Raw genomic sequence first — 14,768 nt, forward strand, 5'->3', positions numbered from 1 at the left:
TAAGGACAACTGCATATTTAACCATCACTGTAAAATAGTGTAATATTAAGTTCAAAGTCTGGTTTGTGTAAAAGGGTGATGAATGTGTGTGACAATTTTGGCTGAAGAAAAATGTTTTAGTTTAATAAAATGTACCTGCAAGATCAGATTATCCTCAATAGTAAGTCTCATTGCATCTAGCTTCAGATTAGCCCTATACTGCCATTAATTTAATGTCTTTTGCTTTGTTCTCTTTGCGAAGTTGACACTGCCAGAGTTGGGGAATGTCCAGCTTGCAGACTATATTAGACCCACCATATTATTTGGTACATGATGGGACAGAAATAAATGCTTCTCGTCTACTCCCTGTGGCTATCTGCCTGTACTGATAATTTCATATGGCTCTCAAATTATATAACAAATATCTAAGTGGCCCTGAGCAGAAAAAAAAATTCCCCATCCCTGCTCAGTCATGTTTCTGCATATCAGACTCCAGTTGCCATAGATTTTGCCAGGTAAAACACCAAATCAACCTCTTAATATCAATTTCTGTCTCAGGTATGGAACACAAGTACATGTGAATTTGTAAGGACCCTAAATGGACACAAACGAGGCATTGCCTGTTTGCAATACAGAGATAGGCTGGTGGTGAGTGGTTCCTCTGACAACACTATCAGGTGAGCAGCAGGAGCTCTTTCCCCAAAGGGATCACTGTTACCCTCCCATTTGCTATTTGTGCACAGATCCTATGATCTTCAATTATGTTGATAATCAGTTTTTTTTCCTTTCTGTAGCTTGCAAGCCAACATTTTCCTTATTCAGACAGGCACCACAACAAGGTCTTTGTGTTTCCTTCCCATAATAGTTTTATCACCCTGTAAATCTATATCCGAGGTACTACTTACATAAGGAAGACAGCCATATGGAGGCACTGAAGGGCTTGTTTTCTTTCTTCCTTTCTTTCAGAGGGGGGTAGGTGATACTGGGATTTGAACTACTAAGTCATACCTCAACCATTTTTCACACTTCCTTCCTGGGCTCACACCTTTATTTATCTACAATAGCTAGGTGACAGCTGTATACCTCCAAACCCAACTGTTGGTTGAGAAAAAGATCTCATAAACCTTTTTCCCCAGATTGGCCTTAAACAGCAGTCTTCCTGATCTCAGCCTCCATACAGCTAGAATTTCAGACATGAACCATTGGTACTCTGCCCAGTAACATCTTTTTTACATTTCTTTTGTCTCCACTTGAAAAGTCATAATAAATAAAAGCCTTTTCTCCTTCTCACTATTGTTAAAAAGAAAAAGAAAAAAAGAGTTGTGTCCCTACTTAGAAATTAAGCACTGTTTTCTTCATATTACACAATTGGCCAGAGAATTAATATTCTTTAAGATTTTTTAATCCATAAATCCCTTCACCATGATGAATATCACAGATTAGAATTTGGTAGATGTATTTTAAACAAAAGCAATAGCCATTGCTGGGCATCAGTGGTTCATGCCTATGATCCTAACTAATCAAGAGGCTAATATATAGAAAATCATGCTTCAGAGTCAGTTGGGGAAGAAAGTCCATGAAACTCCATCCCTAAAATAACCAGCAAAATATGGATTAGAGGCCTGATTCAAATGGCAGAATGCTAGCCAGGCAGGTATGAAGCCCTGAGTTCAAATCTTAGTACCAGGACAAAAAGAAGCAACTGTTAAGGGCCGGAGGGGCTTAGTAATAGAGTATCTGCCTAGTCAGGTCCTGAGTTCACAAACTTCCCTATTGCCAAAAAACCAAAGCTGTTATCGTCACTAAGGAAATTAGCATTTCTAGAAAGCACTTCGATTGGTCTGGAAGCATACAGTTTTTTAAATTATTACAGGAAACTTCTTGAGAATTGGCCTTGCATTTCTGTTATATGAAAACAACTTTCCTGGACAGTGGGTGAAAACAAAGAGTCTTCTGTGGCAGAGATGACGATGTTTTGTGAGGGCCACAAAACCCATACATCTTATTCTCACTGATGATTTCAGAAAGCATTTTTCTCATGACCTAGTCATTTCTTTTTGAAGCATTCGTTTCTCTTTTCTTTTTCTTTTTTTCTTTTTTTTTTTTTTGCCAGTCCTGGGGCTTGAACTCAGGGCCAGGGCACTGTCCCTGAGCCTCTCTTGCTCAAGGCTAGTACTCTACCATTTCTGGCTTTTTCTGCTTATGTGATATTGAGGATTAGAACCCAGGGCTTCATGCATGCTAGGCAAGCACTCTACCACTAAGCCACATTCTCAGCTATCCCACATATATTTGAACTAAAATCATATGTTTTTCTGCCCAGGTTGTATGGCAAAAAAGGAAATTATTCTGGAAGCAATATGTATAGTGATTGATTTTATCTTTGTGGATCTTTTTAATGTCTTAGCAAGAATTTATTGTAGAATATACTTAAAGTACAGAGAAACGGAAAAGAAACGTTTTCTGCTCCCCAGAAAGCTTTGAAATGGAAGTTAAAAACTCAAAATGGCAGTTTCCATTTGTAGCTTTTGTACTTTTTAAGCTTGGAAAATGTATAATGCCATGTCATCAAGCAACTCTTAATCTAACTTAGACAATGATTCTAGGTGGGTATGATGGGTGAGGGCCACCCGAAACACAGGTAACCTTCTGGACTTGATATTGTCTTACATGCCTTGCTTTCTTTTGTCTTTACCTAAACATGAAAAGTTCCCAGATTTTTGCCATTTCAAAGGATAAAATGGATTTAGATAGGGCCTTCTATTTCTCTTGGGAAATTCAGCTGAAGTTTACAGACTTAACATATTTGCTATACCTGTCATGCAAACATATACTATTTTTGTGGATTATTATTTATTTTATTTATTTTTGGTGGTACTAGGGTTTGAACTTAGAGCACTTAAAGCCTTCTGCTTGCCAGGCAGGCTCTCTACTACTTGAGCCATGCATCTAGCTCCTTTGAGGATTTTTCATAGTTATATGAAATACATTTAGAAATTAATACATAAAAGTTTGCCTGACTCAATTTTCTCTTTCAGATTATGGGATATAGAATGTGGTGCTTGTTTACGGGTGTTGGAAGGCCATGAAGAATTGGTGCGTTGTATTCGATTTGATAACAAAAGAATAGTCAGTGGCGCCTATGATGGGTGAGTTTGCTAACAAAATTTTTTTTTTTTTTTTGGTGCGGTCATGGGGCCTGAACTCTGGGCCTGGGCACCGTCCCTCAGCTCTTCAGCTCAAGGCTAGCGCTCTACCACTTGAGCCACAGCACCACTTCCAGCTTTTTTCTTTTTGCTTATGTGGTGCTGAGGAATCGAACCCAGGGCCTCATGCGTGCAAGGCAAGCGCTCTACCACTGAGCCACCTTCCCAGCCCTTGCTAACAAAATTAAAAATAAAATCTAGCCAGATGTTATTGCACATACCTGTCATCCCAGCCCTTACTTGGGATGCTGAGGCAAGAGAATAGCTAGTCCCAAACTAGCCTGGGCTATATATAGTAAGATTTTTGGATGGATGGATGGATGGATGGATGGATGGATGGATGGATGGATGGATGGATGGATGGATGGTGGGTGGACAGTCAGATGCTCGGATGGATGAAAAGAGAAGGGAAGTAGAGAGAGGGAAGAAGTGAAGGGAAAGAGAAGAAGAAGAGGAGGGAGAAAGGAAGAAAGATAGAGAAAGAGAACTGAACTCTGGACAGGTGCCAGTGGCTTACACCTGTAGTCCCAGTTACTCAGAAGGATCAAAGCCAGCCCAGACAGGAAAATCCATGAGACTCCATTTAACCACCAGAAAACCAGAAGTGGCACTGTGGCTCAAGTGGTAGAGCGCTAGTCTTGAGCTGAAGAGCTGAGGGACAGCGCCTAGGCCCAGAGTTCAAACCCCATGACCAAAAAGAAAAGAAAACACTAGAGGGCAATCCTTTTTTGTTTTTTGTTTTTTTGGGGGGTCCGGTTGTGGGGCCTGAACTCTGGGCCTGGGCGCTGTCCTTCAGCTCTTCAGCTCAAGGCTAGTGCTCTACCACTTGAGCCACAGCACCACTTACGGCTTTTTTCTTTTTGCTTATATGGTGCTGAGGAATCGAACCCAGGGCCTCAGGCATGCAAGGCAAGTGCTCTACCACCGAGCCACGTTCCCAGCCCAGGGCAATAGTTTTGAGGCTTAAATGAGTAGTAAGATCTTAAATTTTACTTGATTGATCTTTTCTAAGTGATTCTTAATGGTAGGTCTCATCATTTCTTCTAGCATTTCATTTACAATGGGTTCTTTATTTTCTTCGGTTTAATTTCCAGTACTGATAGCACCATTTGTGTTGTCAGTGAATCCCATGTTCACTGATACTAAATACAAAAGACGTGTACATGGGACTGGGTACTGGTACCTCACGCCTATAATCGGAACTACTCAGGAGGCTGAGATCTGAGGATCGTGGTGTAAAGCCAGCCTGGACAGGAATGTCTGTGAGACTCTTACCTCTAGTTAATCACCAGAAATCCAGAAGTGGCCATTGTAGCTCAAGTGGTAAAGCACTCACCTTAAGCTGAAGAGCTCAGGGACGTGACCAGGCCCAGAGTTAAAGCCCTACACCCACCAAAAAAAAAAAGTACAAAATGTATTACTTATGAAGGACTCTTGTCACTTTCTTTTCTTGTGAAGACACCTTGTGAACTCGATTTTATCATTTGAACTCTATTCTCCATCCATATTTATGTCCCTAACTTTTTTGCTGTTAGATCCTTGTATTCCCTTTATTTTGCTTTTAACTAAGGCTGTGGTCTTCTTTTTGGTTTTTAGAAAAATTAAAGTCTGGGATCTTATGGCTGCTTTGGACCCCCGTGCTCCTGCAGGGACACTCTGTCTACGGACCCTTGTGGTATGAGCTCTGTTATTTAAGAGGGTTGGAGAGTGTATATGCGAAGAAGTTGAATGCTGATGTGCTATGGAATATAGACCTGGTTTTTATAGTTAGCATCTCAGAAAATCTATTAAGTTGAAAGGCAACCAGTACATGACAATAAGATACATTTTAGTGCCTTTCATCCAAAAGTGCTTTAGAGACTATATATGGTAAAGAATGTGGCAGCTGTTTAACAGCTGCATGGCAGCTCTCTAACAGTGCAATACAGGAAGTAAATAAGAATTCTGTATCCACTAGAAACAGCAGGAGGTACTAAGGGAGAGATAATATAATTACTCAAATTGGAAACTGTCCAGAATCAGAGGACCTAACACACCTGTGCCTGTTAAATGTGCCGTGGGAATACCCAGGCACCCAGTAGTCAGCCCTTAGTTCAGCATCCCATTCAGAGGATGTTGCCTCCAGCAATTTGAATCCCATCTTTGCTATTCCATGTATATCCCCTTGTCTGAACACTTGAGGAAAGAAGTGAGTCCTAGAAGAAATGTCACCTTCAAAAACACTAAATTCTTTATCATATTGTTAGCCAGATTAACAAATACCACTTCAGTCAAATAGAAAGTGGTGCACCAAACAGAATCTCAAGGAAAATATGAGAACAAATATTTCAAGTCTGTTGTTTTAAATTCTGAATCAACATTTAGGCAGTCTCAGCCCTTCCTTGCTGGGTTTAAAGCACATTACCTCTAGTTGCACACTGGTGGCTCATGCCTATAATGCTAGCTACTTTAGAGGCTGAGATATGAGGGTTTTGGTTGAAAACCAGCAAGGCAATAAAGTTTGGGACATTCTTTTTTTTTTTGACAGTTGTGGGGCCTGAACTCTGGGCACTGTCCCTCAGCTCTTCAGCTCAAGGCTAGTGCTCTACCACTGAGCCACAGCACCACTTCTGGCTTTTTTCTGCTTATGTGGTGCTGAGGAATCGAACCCAGGGCCTCATGCTTGTGAGGCAAGTACTCTACCACTGAGCCAACTTCCTAGCCCCGGGACATTCTTATCTCCAAATAACCAGCAAAAAGCCAGAAATGGAGCTGTAGCTCAAATGGTGGTACAGTGCCAGCCTTGAGCAAAAAAGCCAAGTGGGAACAGGAGGCCCTAAGTTCAGACCACAGTCCTGAACTCTCTGTACTACTACAAACAAATAAATCAGATTATTTCAGTAGCAAACATACTTCATTTGCATGCTTCACACCGGTCTTTATTATGTGTGTATGACAGTTCTGGGGCTTGAATTCAGGGCCTGGGTGCTGTCCCTGTGCTTTTTTGATCAAGGCTAGACTTCTACCACTTAAGCCACAGATCCTTCCAGCTATTTGGTAGTTAATGTTCTGGGAAGGTGGCTCAGTGGTCGAGTGCTTGCCTCGTATGCATGAGGCCCTTGGTTCCATGCCTCAGCATCACATAAGCAGAAAAGGCTGGAATTGGTGCTGTGGCTCAAGTGGAGGTAGAGCACTAGCCTTGAGCTGAAGAGGGACAGCACCCAAGCCCAGAGTTAAGGACCCACGACCAACAGCAACAACAAAAAAAGAGTCAAGTATTTCCTTCCTGAACTGCCTTTAAACCACAGTTTTCAATCTCAGCCTTCTAAGTAGCTAGGATTACAAGTGTGAGCCACCGGCCCCTGGCTGCTTTGTTTTGAGGTCATACTCTTGGTATGTTGCTTAGGCAGGCCTTGAGCTGACAGTCCTCCTATGCCTTCTGAAGTGCTAAATTCAAAGGTGTGTCACCATGCTCACTTAGCAGCTTCATTTGCAACAGCCAAAAGCTCATAAGTCCACTAATGGGAGGATAAACAGTAGTATGTTAGAAAGTTAGAATATCAACCAGTAACAAAAAAAGGGGGGGATGAAATGGTCTTTTTTTGGGCGGGGGAGGCTCCAGTCATGGGGCTTGAACTCTGGGCCTGGGTGCTGTCCTTCAGCATTTCAGCTCAAGGCTAGCGCTCTACCACTTGAGCCACAGCGCCACTTCCGGATTTTTTGTTTTTGCTTATGTAGTGCTGAGGAATCGAACCCAGGGCCTCAGGCATGCAAGGCAAGTGCTCTACCACTGAGCCACCTTCCCAGTCCTGAAATGGTCTTTTTGTTTTGTTTTGTTTTTTGTTTGTTTGTTGGTCGTGGGGCTTGAACTCTGGGCCTGGGCACTGTCCCTGAGCTCTTTAGCTCAAGGCAAGCACTCTACCACTTGAGCCACAGCACCACTTCCGGTTTTCTAGAGGTTTATTGGAGATAAGAGTCTCACGGACTTTCCTGCCTGGGCTGGCACGATCCTCAGGTCTCAGCCTCCTGAGTAGCTGTGGTTACAGGTGTGATCCACTGGCGCCCGGCCCCAGGAATGAAATGTTTTGTATTTAGTAGTAGAAAGGATTGTTAAAATGTTGAGTAAAAGAAGCCAGCATAAAAGAGTATATACTATATGGATGTATTTGCATGAACTTCAAGAATAAGAAAAATCTGGCTGGGTGCCAGTGGCTCATGCCTATAATCCTAGCTACTCAGGAGGCTGAGATAGGAGGATTGCAGTTTGAAGCCAGCCTGTGCAGGAAAGTGCATGAGACTCCTATCTCCAATAAATTACCAAAAAAGTCAGAAGTGGAGCTGTGGCTCAAGATTCAATTGATAGTCTTAAAGCAGAAGAAGCTCAAGGACAGTGTCTAGGCCCTGAGGTCATGTCCCAGACCCAGCAAAAATAAATAAATAAGAGGAAAAAAACGAATATCGATGGTATATTGACTAGGAAGGGTTTTGAGTATTTTCTAGAATGCTGGAAATATTCTACATCTTCATCTGTGCAATTACTGCCCATGATGTGCTAGACCAGACTCATATACACTTACGAGAGCCATCATGAATTGTGCTAGTTTGTTAACTATACATGGGTAATTGTAATAGGAGTTTGTATACCATTTGAAAAAAAAAATCTTAGGCACTGGTAGCTCACACTTGTAATCCTAGCTACTTAGGAGGCTGAGATCTAAGGATTGCAGTTCAAAACCAGCCCAGGCAGGAAAGTCCATGAGACTCTTAATCTCCAATTAACCACCAGAAAACCAGAAGTGGAGCTGTGGTTCAAAGTAGTAGAGCCTTAGCCTTGAGCAAAAGAACTCAGAGATGGAGACTGACCAAAAAAAAAAAAAATCTACCAATGGCCCTGGCAGGATGCACACTAATTCTAGATAGTTAGGAGGCAGAGGTATGAAGATTGAGAATTTTTGCAAGACCTATCTCAAAACCAAAATACAAAAAACAAAAGGGTGGGCTGGGAAGGTGACTCAGTGGTAGAGCGCTTGCCTTGCATGCATGAGGCCCTGGGTTCGATTCCTCAGCACCACATAAGCAAAAAGAAAAAAGCCGGAAGTGGTGCTGTGGCTCAAGTGGTAGAGCACTAGCCTTGAGCTGAAATGCTGAGGGACAGCACCCAGGCCCAGAGTTCAGGCCCATGAACGGACCCCCCCCCACCCCCAAAAAAAGGCTGAAGATATGGCTCAAGTAGTAGAGTTGGAGGCCTTGCTAATGGTTGGAGAAGTTTGATAAGTAATTTTCCAGTATACCACTTATTATTGCTCACCATCCCTAGGCCTTGAGAAATTTAGAGTTATAGAAAGAATACCAGGAAGGTATGAAGGATGCTTTCCCTCTAGCCTAAGCAATGACAGTTAGCAGTGAGAAACAACTAGCTTACCTTAATAACACCACTTCACTTTGTTCAGCTACCCAGTATTTCACCTTTTTTTTAAATTTTTTTTGGGGGGGTCAGTTGTAGGGCTTGAACTCTAAGCCTGGGCGCTGTCCCTCAGCTCTTCAGCTCAAGGCCAGCACTCTACCACTTAAGCCACAGCACCACTTCCAGTTTTCTGGTGGTTTATTAGAGAATCTCACGGACTTCCCTGCCTGGGCTGGCTTTGAACTGCAATCCTTATATCTCAGCCTCCTGAGTAGCTAAGATTACAGGCATGAGCCACTGACGCCCGACAGTTTTTTGAAACCACAAAATAGTGGAGAGAAAGCAAGTGTTGCTGAATTTGTATGCTTTTTGGTTTTGACTTCCTTGAAATTCTTACCCTTTTTTTTTTCTTCTTTTCCAGGAGCATTCAGGAAGAGTTTTCCGACTACAGTTTGATGAATTCCAGATTGTCAGTAGTTCTCATGATGACACAATCCTCATCTGGGACTTTCTGAATGACCCAGCTACCCAAGCTGAACCTCCCCGCTCCCCATCTCGAACATACACCTACATCTCCAGATAAATAACCAAACACTGACCTCAAACTTGTCCAGGTATGGAAAGAATTGTGGACATGGCACCATGGGTGGTGATGGAATATTGGCTGTAAAGTGTTTCCAGTTCCAGAAAGAAGGTTCCTTATCCTCTGGCCTACTGTGAGACAGGTGACACAGACGGTGTGAGACATAGCGGGGCCGCCCCCGTGGACACTGCCTTCACCAAGCCAGCCAACCCCTATTTTAGAGGATTCGGGGGACTCCTTGTATAGTAGAACTACCCATTCCTTCAGGATGGCCTGACAATGAAATGAGATTTGAATCAGTTTGAGATGGAAGTGATAGGCTATAGCCTGAAGAGTCCCTTTAAACCTAGCAGATAATGCAACATGAATGGAAGTACCTCTTGGTGAAATTTCCAGCTGACATCTCATGGCTCTCCTTCGTCAGTGTCATTGGATATAAAAGGGAGCTTCCTTATCCTCATCCCATTCTCCATGCCCTTCATCAAAAAGAATACCTGTTTATCTTGCCAGTAGCTCTAAAGTTGGTGGGAACTCTGTATCCTCTCCCTCAGATCTGCAAGCCCTCAGAGAGGATAGGCATATCCTAAAATACCCAGATCCAACTGTATTAGAGCATGTTCAGATGATACTTGGTGTCCAGCCTCATCAAATTCATAAGGTGAATGAGGATTTGGGAACTATGGCATCCACTAGTAGGGAACATCACGATCCTTAGGATTCTTACGATCGGAATACACATTCACTAAGCTTCTGCAGAGTGATTGTGAAGCTGGCCTCTGCTCAATTCCTCTGATCTCACCAGACCCAAAGAATGAGATGATGGGAACAGAAGGCACCACGCAGGCCTACCTCTCTCTGAGAGTACTGTGTTGGAAAATTCTTGGTGTCCAGCACATAATAAGCCCTTGGCCATTGTTATGGATCATCATGTTACCTATCCATTCTTTGCCTATGTTTCCTTTTATTTAGAGACGTTGAGGTTTTGATGTTTACTAGATATTGGACCTTGGGCCTTGTATAGCACATGCTTTACAAGTGACCTACACCCCAGTTTCAATTTGTACTATTTATTCTTCCTGTTTATGTCTCCTTTCTCCTCTCATCGCTACAACACGGACATCCCCTAAAAGTCTGTCTCTGGCATTTCTGTCTAAGCTCCCTTCTTTGTCAGCCTTGTCTTTTCCCAAGGCGTTAGCTTTCATCTCTAGCCACTTTAATTTCTAGCTACCCCCTACTCATTTGTCCTTGAAGGTGCCAGGAGCACTGCCAGTGCTCCCACACACAGTTCCTCTAGTCAGATCCTGGCCAGCTTCTCCTATCTCCCTACCGTTGGCAGTGATGCCACTGTGCTCCTGCCCCTCCGCTTTCCTAGCTGCTACACACTAACCCAGCCTGTGGGTCACCCTCAAGACCTCTCTGCTCGAGCACAAGTGCCCTTTGTGTGTGGCCCCAGTCAAGCCAGAAGCTCCGGCACCCCCATGGCCAGCCTTTTGCCCAATTGGCTGAGCACTTTTTTCTTCTCGTTGAGTAAGTGAGGAAATACAGGAAAAAGGACTAATGGACTTCACTCTGTTTGCACACAGGACTCATTAAAACTTGCAGTATTTAACATATCTGCCAAGACCAGGATGAGCAACAACAGCAACAAACAAACTCCTACCCGGTTTCCCCGGACCAGCGAGGAGCAGGGCTTTGAGGCTCCTGTTGGGACCCAGTTGGTCTGCAGCAGATCAGGATGGTCTGCTCAGCACAGCCGACTGCTTCAGTGCTGCTATCAGAAGATGTCTTCTATCTTGAGTGAATGATTGGAACTTTTAACCCTCCCCTCTTCTCTCCTCCTCCTTCCCCTTTGCACCTGTTTCTCCCTCACTGAGTTCCAGACAAAAGATGACTTATAAATATATTTAGTGTTTTGCCAGAATCTCTCTTGCTTTACCATTAAGCAGAAGAACTACTTTCCCCATATGGCCCACTTCCAGGGGACTGGGGAGAGCAGCAGCTTCCAGGCAAACAGCCCGTGATTCCCCCTTCCCCCCCATTAACTACAGGAGTGACTGGCAACTGGCCAGAGCAGCTCAGGCCACTTTGTGGGGCTCCCTGTACCACCCTGGGGAGAAAGGGAAAAGGAAAGCACATACTGGAAGACCTAGCCTGCTGCCTCCCTCAACTGTTTCTGTCCTTCCCTGTTCCCCTCAACCCTACATCAACCTGGGAAGCTTGGAGAGAGTGTCCTTCAACTTGCATGAGGTGGATCTGCTATAAAAAGTGACACTTGGAAGAGTCAAGTGTGTTCAGTCATGATTTCAAGCCCAGGTTTTTGTTGTAAGTGACTCTGTGGCAGCAGTGGATTTGCAGACATGACACTCTCATCATATCTGCCAGTCTTCCCTTGCCCTTCTTCCTCCTGCCTAGGGGGAGGGGGGAAGGGGACAGAAATGGCCTGGGCATCTCCTCCGGACTCAGCAGTCTCCTTGATTCCATGTAGAGTGTGGAAAGGAGCTGCTGATTGCATTTCCTCTCATTAACAATTAGATGTGTAATAAAAAGCATTGTGCTTCATCTTCAATCACTGGCAAGGCTTGGCCTACAGAAAGGCTTGAAACAGCCAGAGCCAGTGGCTCAGTGCATTCTTATCGTGGCTCTTATCTCCATGTCCTCATCTGAGCCGGTAAGAGCCCAGACCTCAAGTGGTATAGCTTAACAAATGGTTGGGAAAGCAAGCTGATTCTTTTTCGTCTAGGTCAGTCAATGTCATCTCTTAGAAGTCAGTCTAACCATCCCAGCATTGTATTGCAGAACCTTCCTTCTGCTTCTTCCAAACTCAGTATTTGCAAAAAGGCAAAGCTACCAGAGAGAGTACCAGGGTGAAGTTTGGCACACAGGGTTTACTAATAGGGCAGACACTGCCTTCTCTTTCCTTTTCTTCTTCCTCCTGGCCTTATTTTTACTTTCCACTTTCCCCAACCAATAAAATTTCATTGACAATTGGCAAACAATGTAAGCAAATGGACCTGCCCAAGAGCCAGGCTGCCCTGGCCACTTGGAAGGTAGCTGTGTGGGCTTTCTCGCCAGCAGGCTCCAGGTGCAAGGGCATACGTGCCACACCAGCCTGGAGCACTGTGACTGCATACGCAGCTTGTCTCCCTGGGCATAGTGGGCCTGCCGAGCGGTGACTGGGCACACCCTCAAATTCTGAGGCTGCAGTGCAGTCTCCCAGGTCCTTTGGTAGCTGAGCTGTCAGACCCATTGTTCTCTTAATCTACACAGCTGAGTTTAAGAAAGCTACTTTTTAGCCAGTTGCTGTAAAACAGAAGAATGGGAGCCTGTTAAAAGTAGCCTACAGCCAGAGACCACCTTTTTAGTTCATCTGAGGGGAGAGCAAGGCGTCACTGGTCTGCAAGGTGTTCCCTTCATAAAATACATCTAGGCCATGTTGCAAATTGAGGGTCAGTTTTCCTTCCCTGCTTTATGAGTACTTGTATGCTTTTAGTCTCAAGTTACATTTAGAAAATATTTCCCAGTGTAATGATACACAGTTACCTGGGAAATATTTTCTCAGTATAATTCCCTTTCTGACTTTCCCACTACCCAAATGCTACAGAGAATTGTTTTCTACTTAGCCACTATCAGGCTTCCTTGTTTCTTGTGTTGACTATTAATAGCTCTTTGATTGGCTAAGGACTCTGCAGCGGATATCAGCCCTAAAAAACATATAGGTCAGACATGAAAAGGCATGGGTTTCAAGCTGTTTCAAATACTGTCTGATAGCCATAACTAGTAGCCCTTCTGTTATATGCTGCTATTCTAAAGTGGGAGCAGGGCTAGGGATACAGCTCAGTGGTAGAACACTTACCTGGCTGTGTGACGCCCTAATTCAGTCCCTAGCGTTGCAAAAAACTATAATAAAGTGGGAGCTGTTGAATATTCACTGGTGCCCAGGATTTTGCTCTTCCATCTAGGCTCAGCTCAAAGTATACTATCCCTAAGCCAGTGGTGAAGCTCATCCAGCCCACTGGATGAGCTCAGGGATGGACCTTGCAGATAGGGAGCCAGTAGCTTCGCTGAGATTGCCCTCTCAAGTTGTCCCTCTGTTTCTGCTGGAAATGGGAATGAAGTTAAGTGGTCTGAAAAACTTGAATCGTTCGCATTTCTCAGCTCTGGGGGTCATTTACCAGTTGATTGTAGAAGAAATAATCAGGTAAGTAGAAGTTCATTTCCAAAGAAGGTAAACCGCACTTACCATCTCTGCATGATTTCAGTGGGAATTGATTATCACGAATCCCCAACTGGGCTAGAATAAATGTAAAGTTTGACCTTTTTAAAAAAAAGAAACAAAGTCTCAATGCATTTAAAGGAATCTTAGAAAAGGAGCTGAAGTGTCTGTTGGATCTGAAATGAAGCGTCCTCTTATGAGATGAGTCTCTTCTCACTAACGTCCACTTTTCAATGTAGGGCCTGAGAGACACCTTTCCCAAGATGGGCTGAAAACCCTTTAAGCAGGTGTGGCATGTGTACACATGGCTGCACCTGCTGGGCACATGTGTGACCTCTCAGTTCACACTAACTGCTTGCACAAGACCAGCATGCCTTGCCCCTGTGTGTATGTCACTGCTGAAAGCATCCTTTTACTTTCTTAAGTGCAGTTTGAAAGTGGATGTGAATTATGGATGGGGGGAGGCCTTTTAACACTTATTCCTTGACTAAGTTGTTTCTGATTTGTCCTAACTTTGGAGACATAGACTCTTGACAAGTAATAAAGTCTGGCCCTCAACTTGTTTCTGAACTGGAATAGTCACTGAGACTCCTAGATCATTCAAAAAAAAAAAAAAAGTGTGTGTGTGTGTGTGTTTACTATGTAAAGCTGCAGAGAAGAACTAGGCACTCATCCCTTGCCATCTTTCCTTACTATTGTTTTGAACAGCTGCCATTGGTCTGCTGCTCTGTGTGTGTGTGTGTGTGTGTGTGTGTGTGTGTGTGTGTGTGTAGAAAAAGGTTTGGGGTAAGAAGTGAGTGAAGAATATTGGAAATAATTGGGGCTATCATTTTCCTTCCTAGAATTGGGATACCTCAATATTATTGACCTTAGCATCTCCCTTTTGCCTTAGATGGTAACACCTTCCAGCTCAGAAGTAGAAGCAGTCCAACCCAGAACAGTGCAGCCCTGAGGGTTAGACTGAAGTAAGTAATCCAGGGTACTTGCAGATAAACGTCTGATCCCTGAGACTGTCGAGGTTTTTGGTGATGAGGTTTACTGTATAATTTTGATCCACATTGCTGATCTCTTTATCTTCTTGGGTAAATTGAACAGACTAGGACACAACCCACTGGGTTCATCTCCCGGGGCCTCATCCCACACATCTGATCACTGACAGTCCAGAACCCCCGTCTCAATGAGTACCAGAAAGACTGCCATCTTGGGAATAAAAGTGAGCTTTGCTTCTGGTTATTTTTCACCATTTTATTTCACTTATGATATCAGAATCCTTAGCGCTGAGGAGAGAAACCAAAACAGAATGAGCATAGCTGCCTGCTTTTGGGTAGAACTACTACATTGATGACTAGAAACTCCTGTTGGAAGTCCAGTGCCTATGATCTAAAATTTTCCGGAGGCAAGAGA

The 14,768-nt window shown here is 43.7% G+C and overlaps 1 protein-coding gene across 1 annotated transcript in view; it reads left to right on the forward strand.

The window, feature by feature from the left end:
- Positions 1 to 13,993, forward strand: part of Btrc (beta-transducin repeat containing E3 ubiquitin protein ligase) — a 165,268-nt gene extending 151,275 nt beyond the window's left edge. Inside the window, exons 12-16 of the mRNA XM_013017590.1 lie at positions 538 to 656; positions 3,018 to 3,128; positions 4,782 to 4,860; positions 8,990 to 9,182; positions 10,735 to 13,993. Of these exons, the coding sequence (XP_012873044.1) occupies positions 538 to 656; positions 3,018 to 3,128; positions 4,782 to 4,860; positions 8,990 to 9,151 (471 nt within the window). The 3' untranslated portion in view covers positions 9,152 to 9,182; positions 10,735 to 13,993. The remainder of the gene's footprint in view (positions 1 to 537; positions 657 to 3,017; positions 3,129 to 4,781; positions 4,861 to 8,989; positions 9,183 to 10,734) is intronic.
- The last annotated feature ends 775 nt before the right edge of the window (positions 13,994 to 14,768 follow it).

This window comes from Dipodomys ordii, unplaced genomic scaffold (assembly GCF_000151885.1).
Source record: "Dipodomys ordii isolate 6190 unplaced genomic scaffold, Dord_2.0 Scaffold36, whole genome shotgun sequence".
Taxonomy (NCBI): Eukaryota; Metazoa; Chordata; class Mammalia; order Rodentia; family Heteromyidae; genus Dipodomys; species Dipodomys ordii.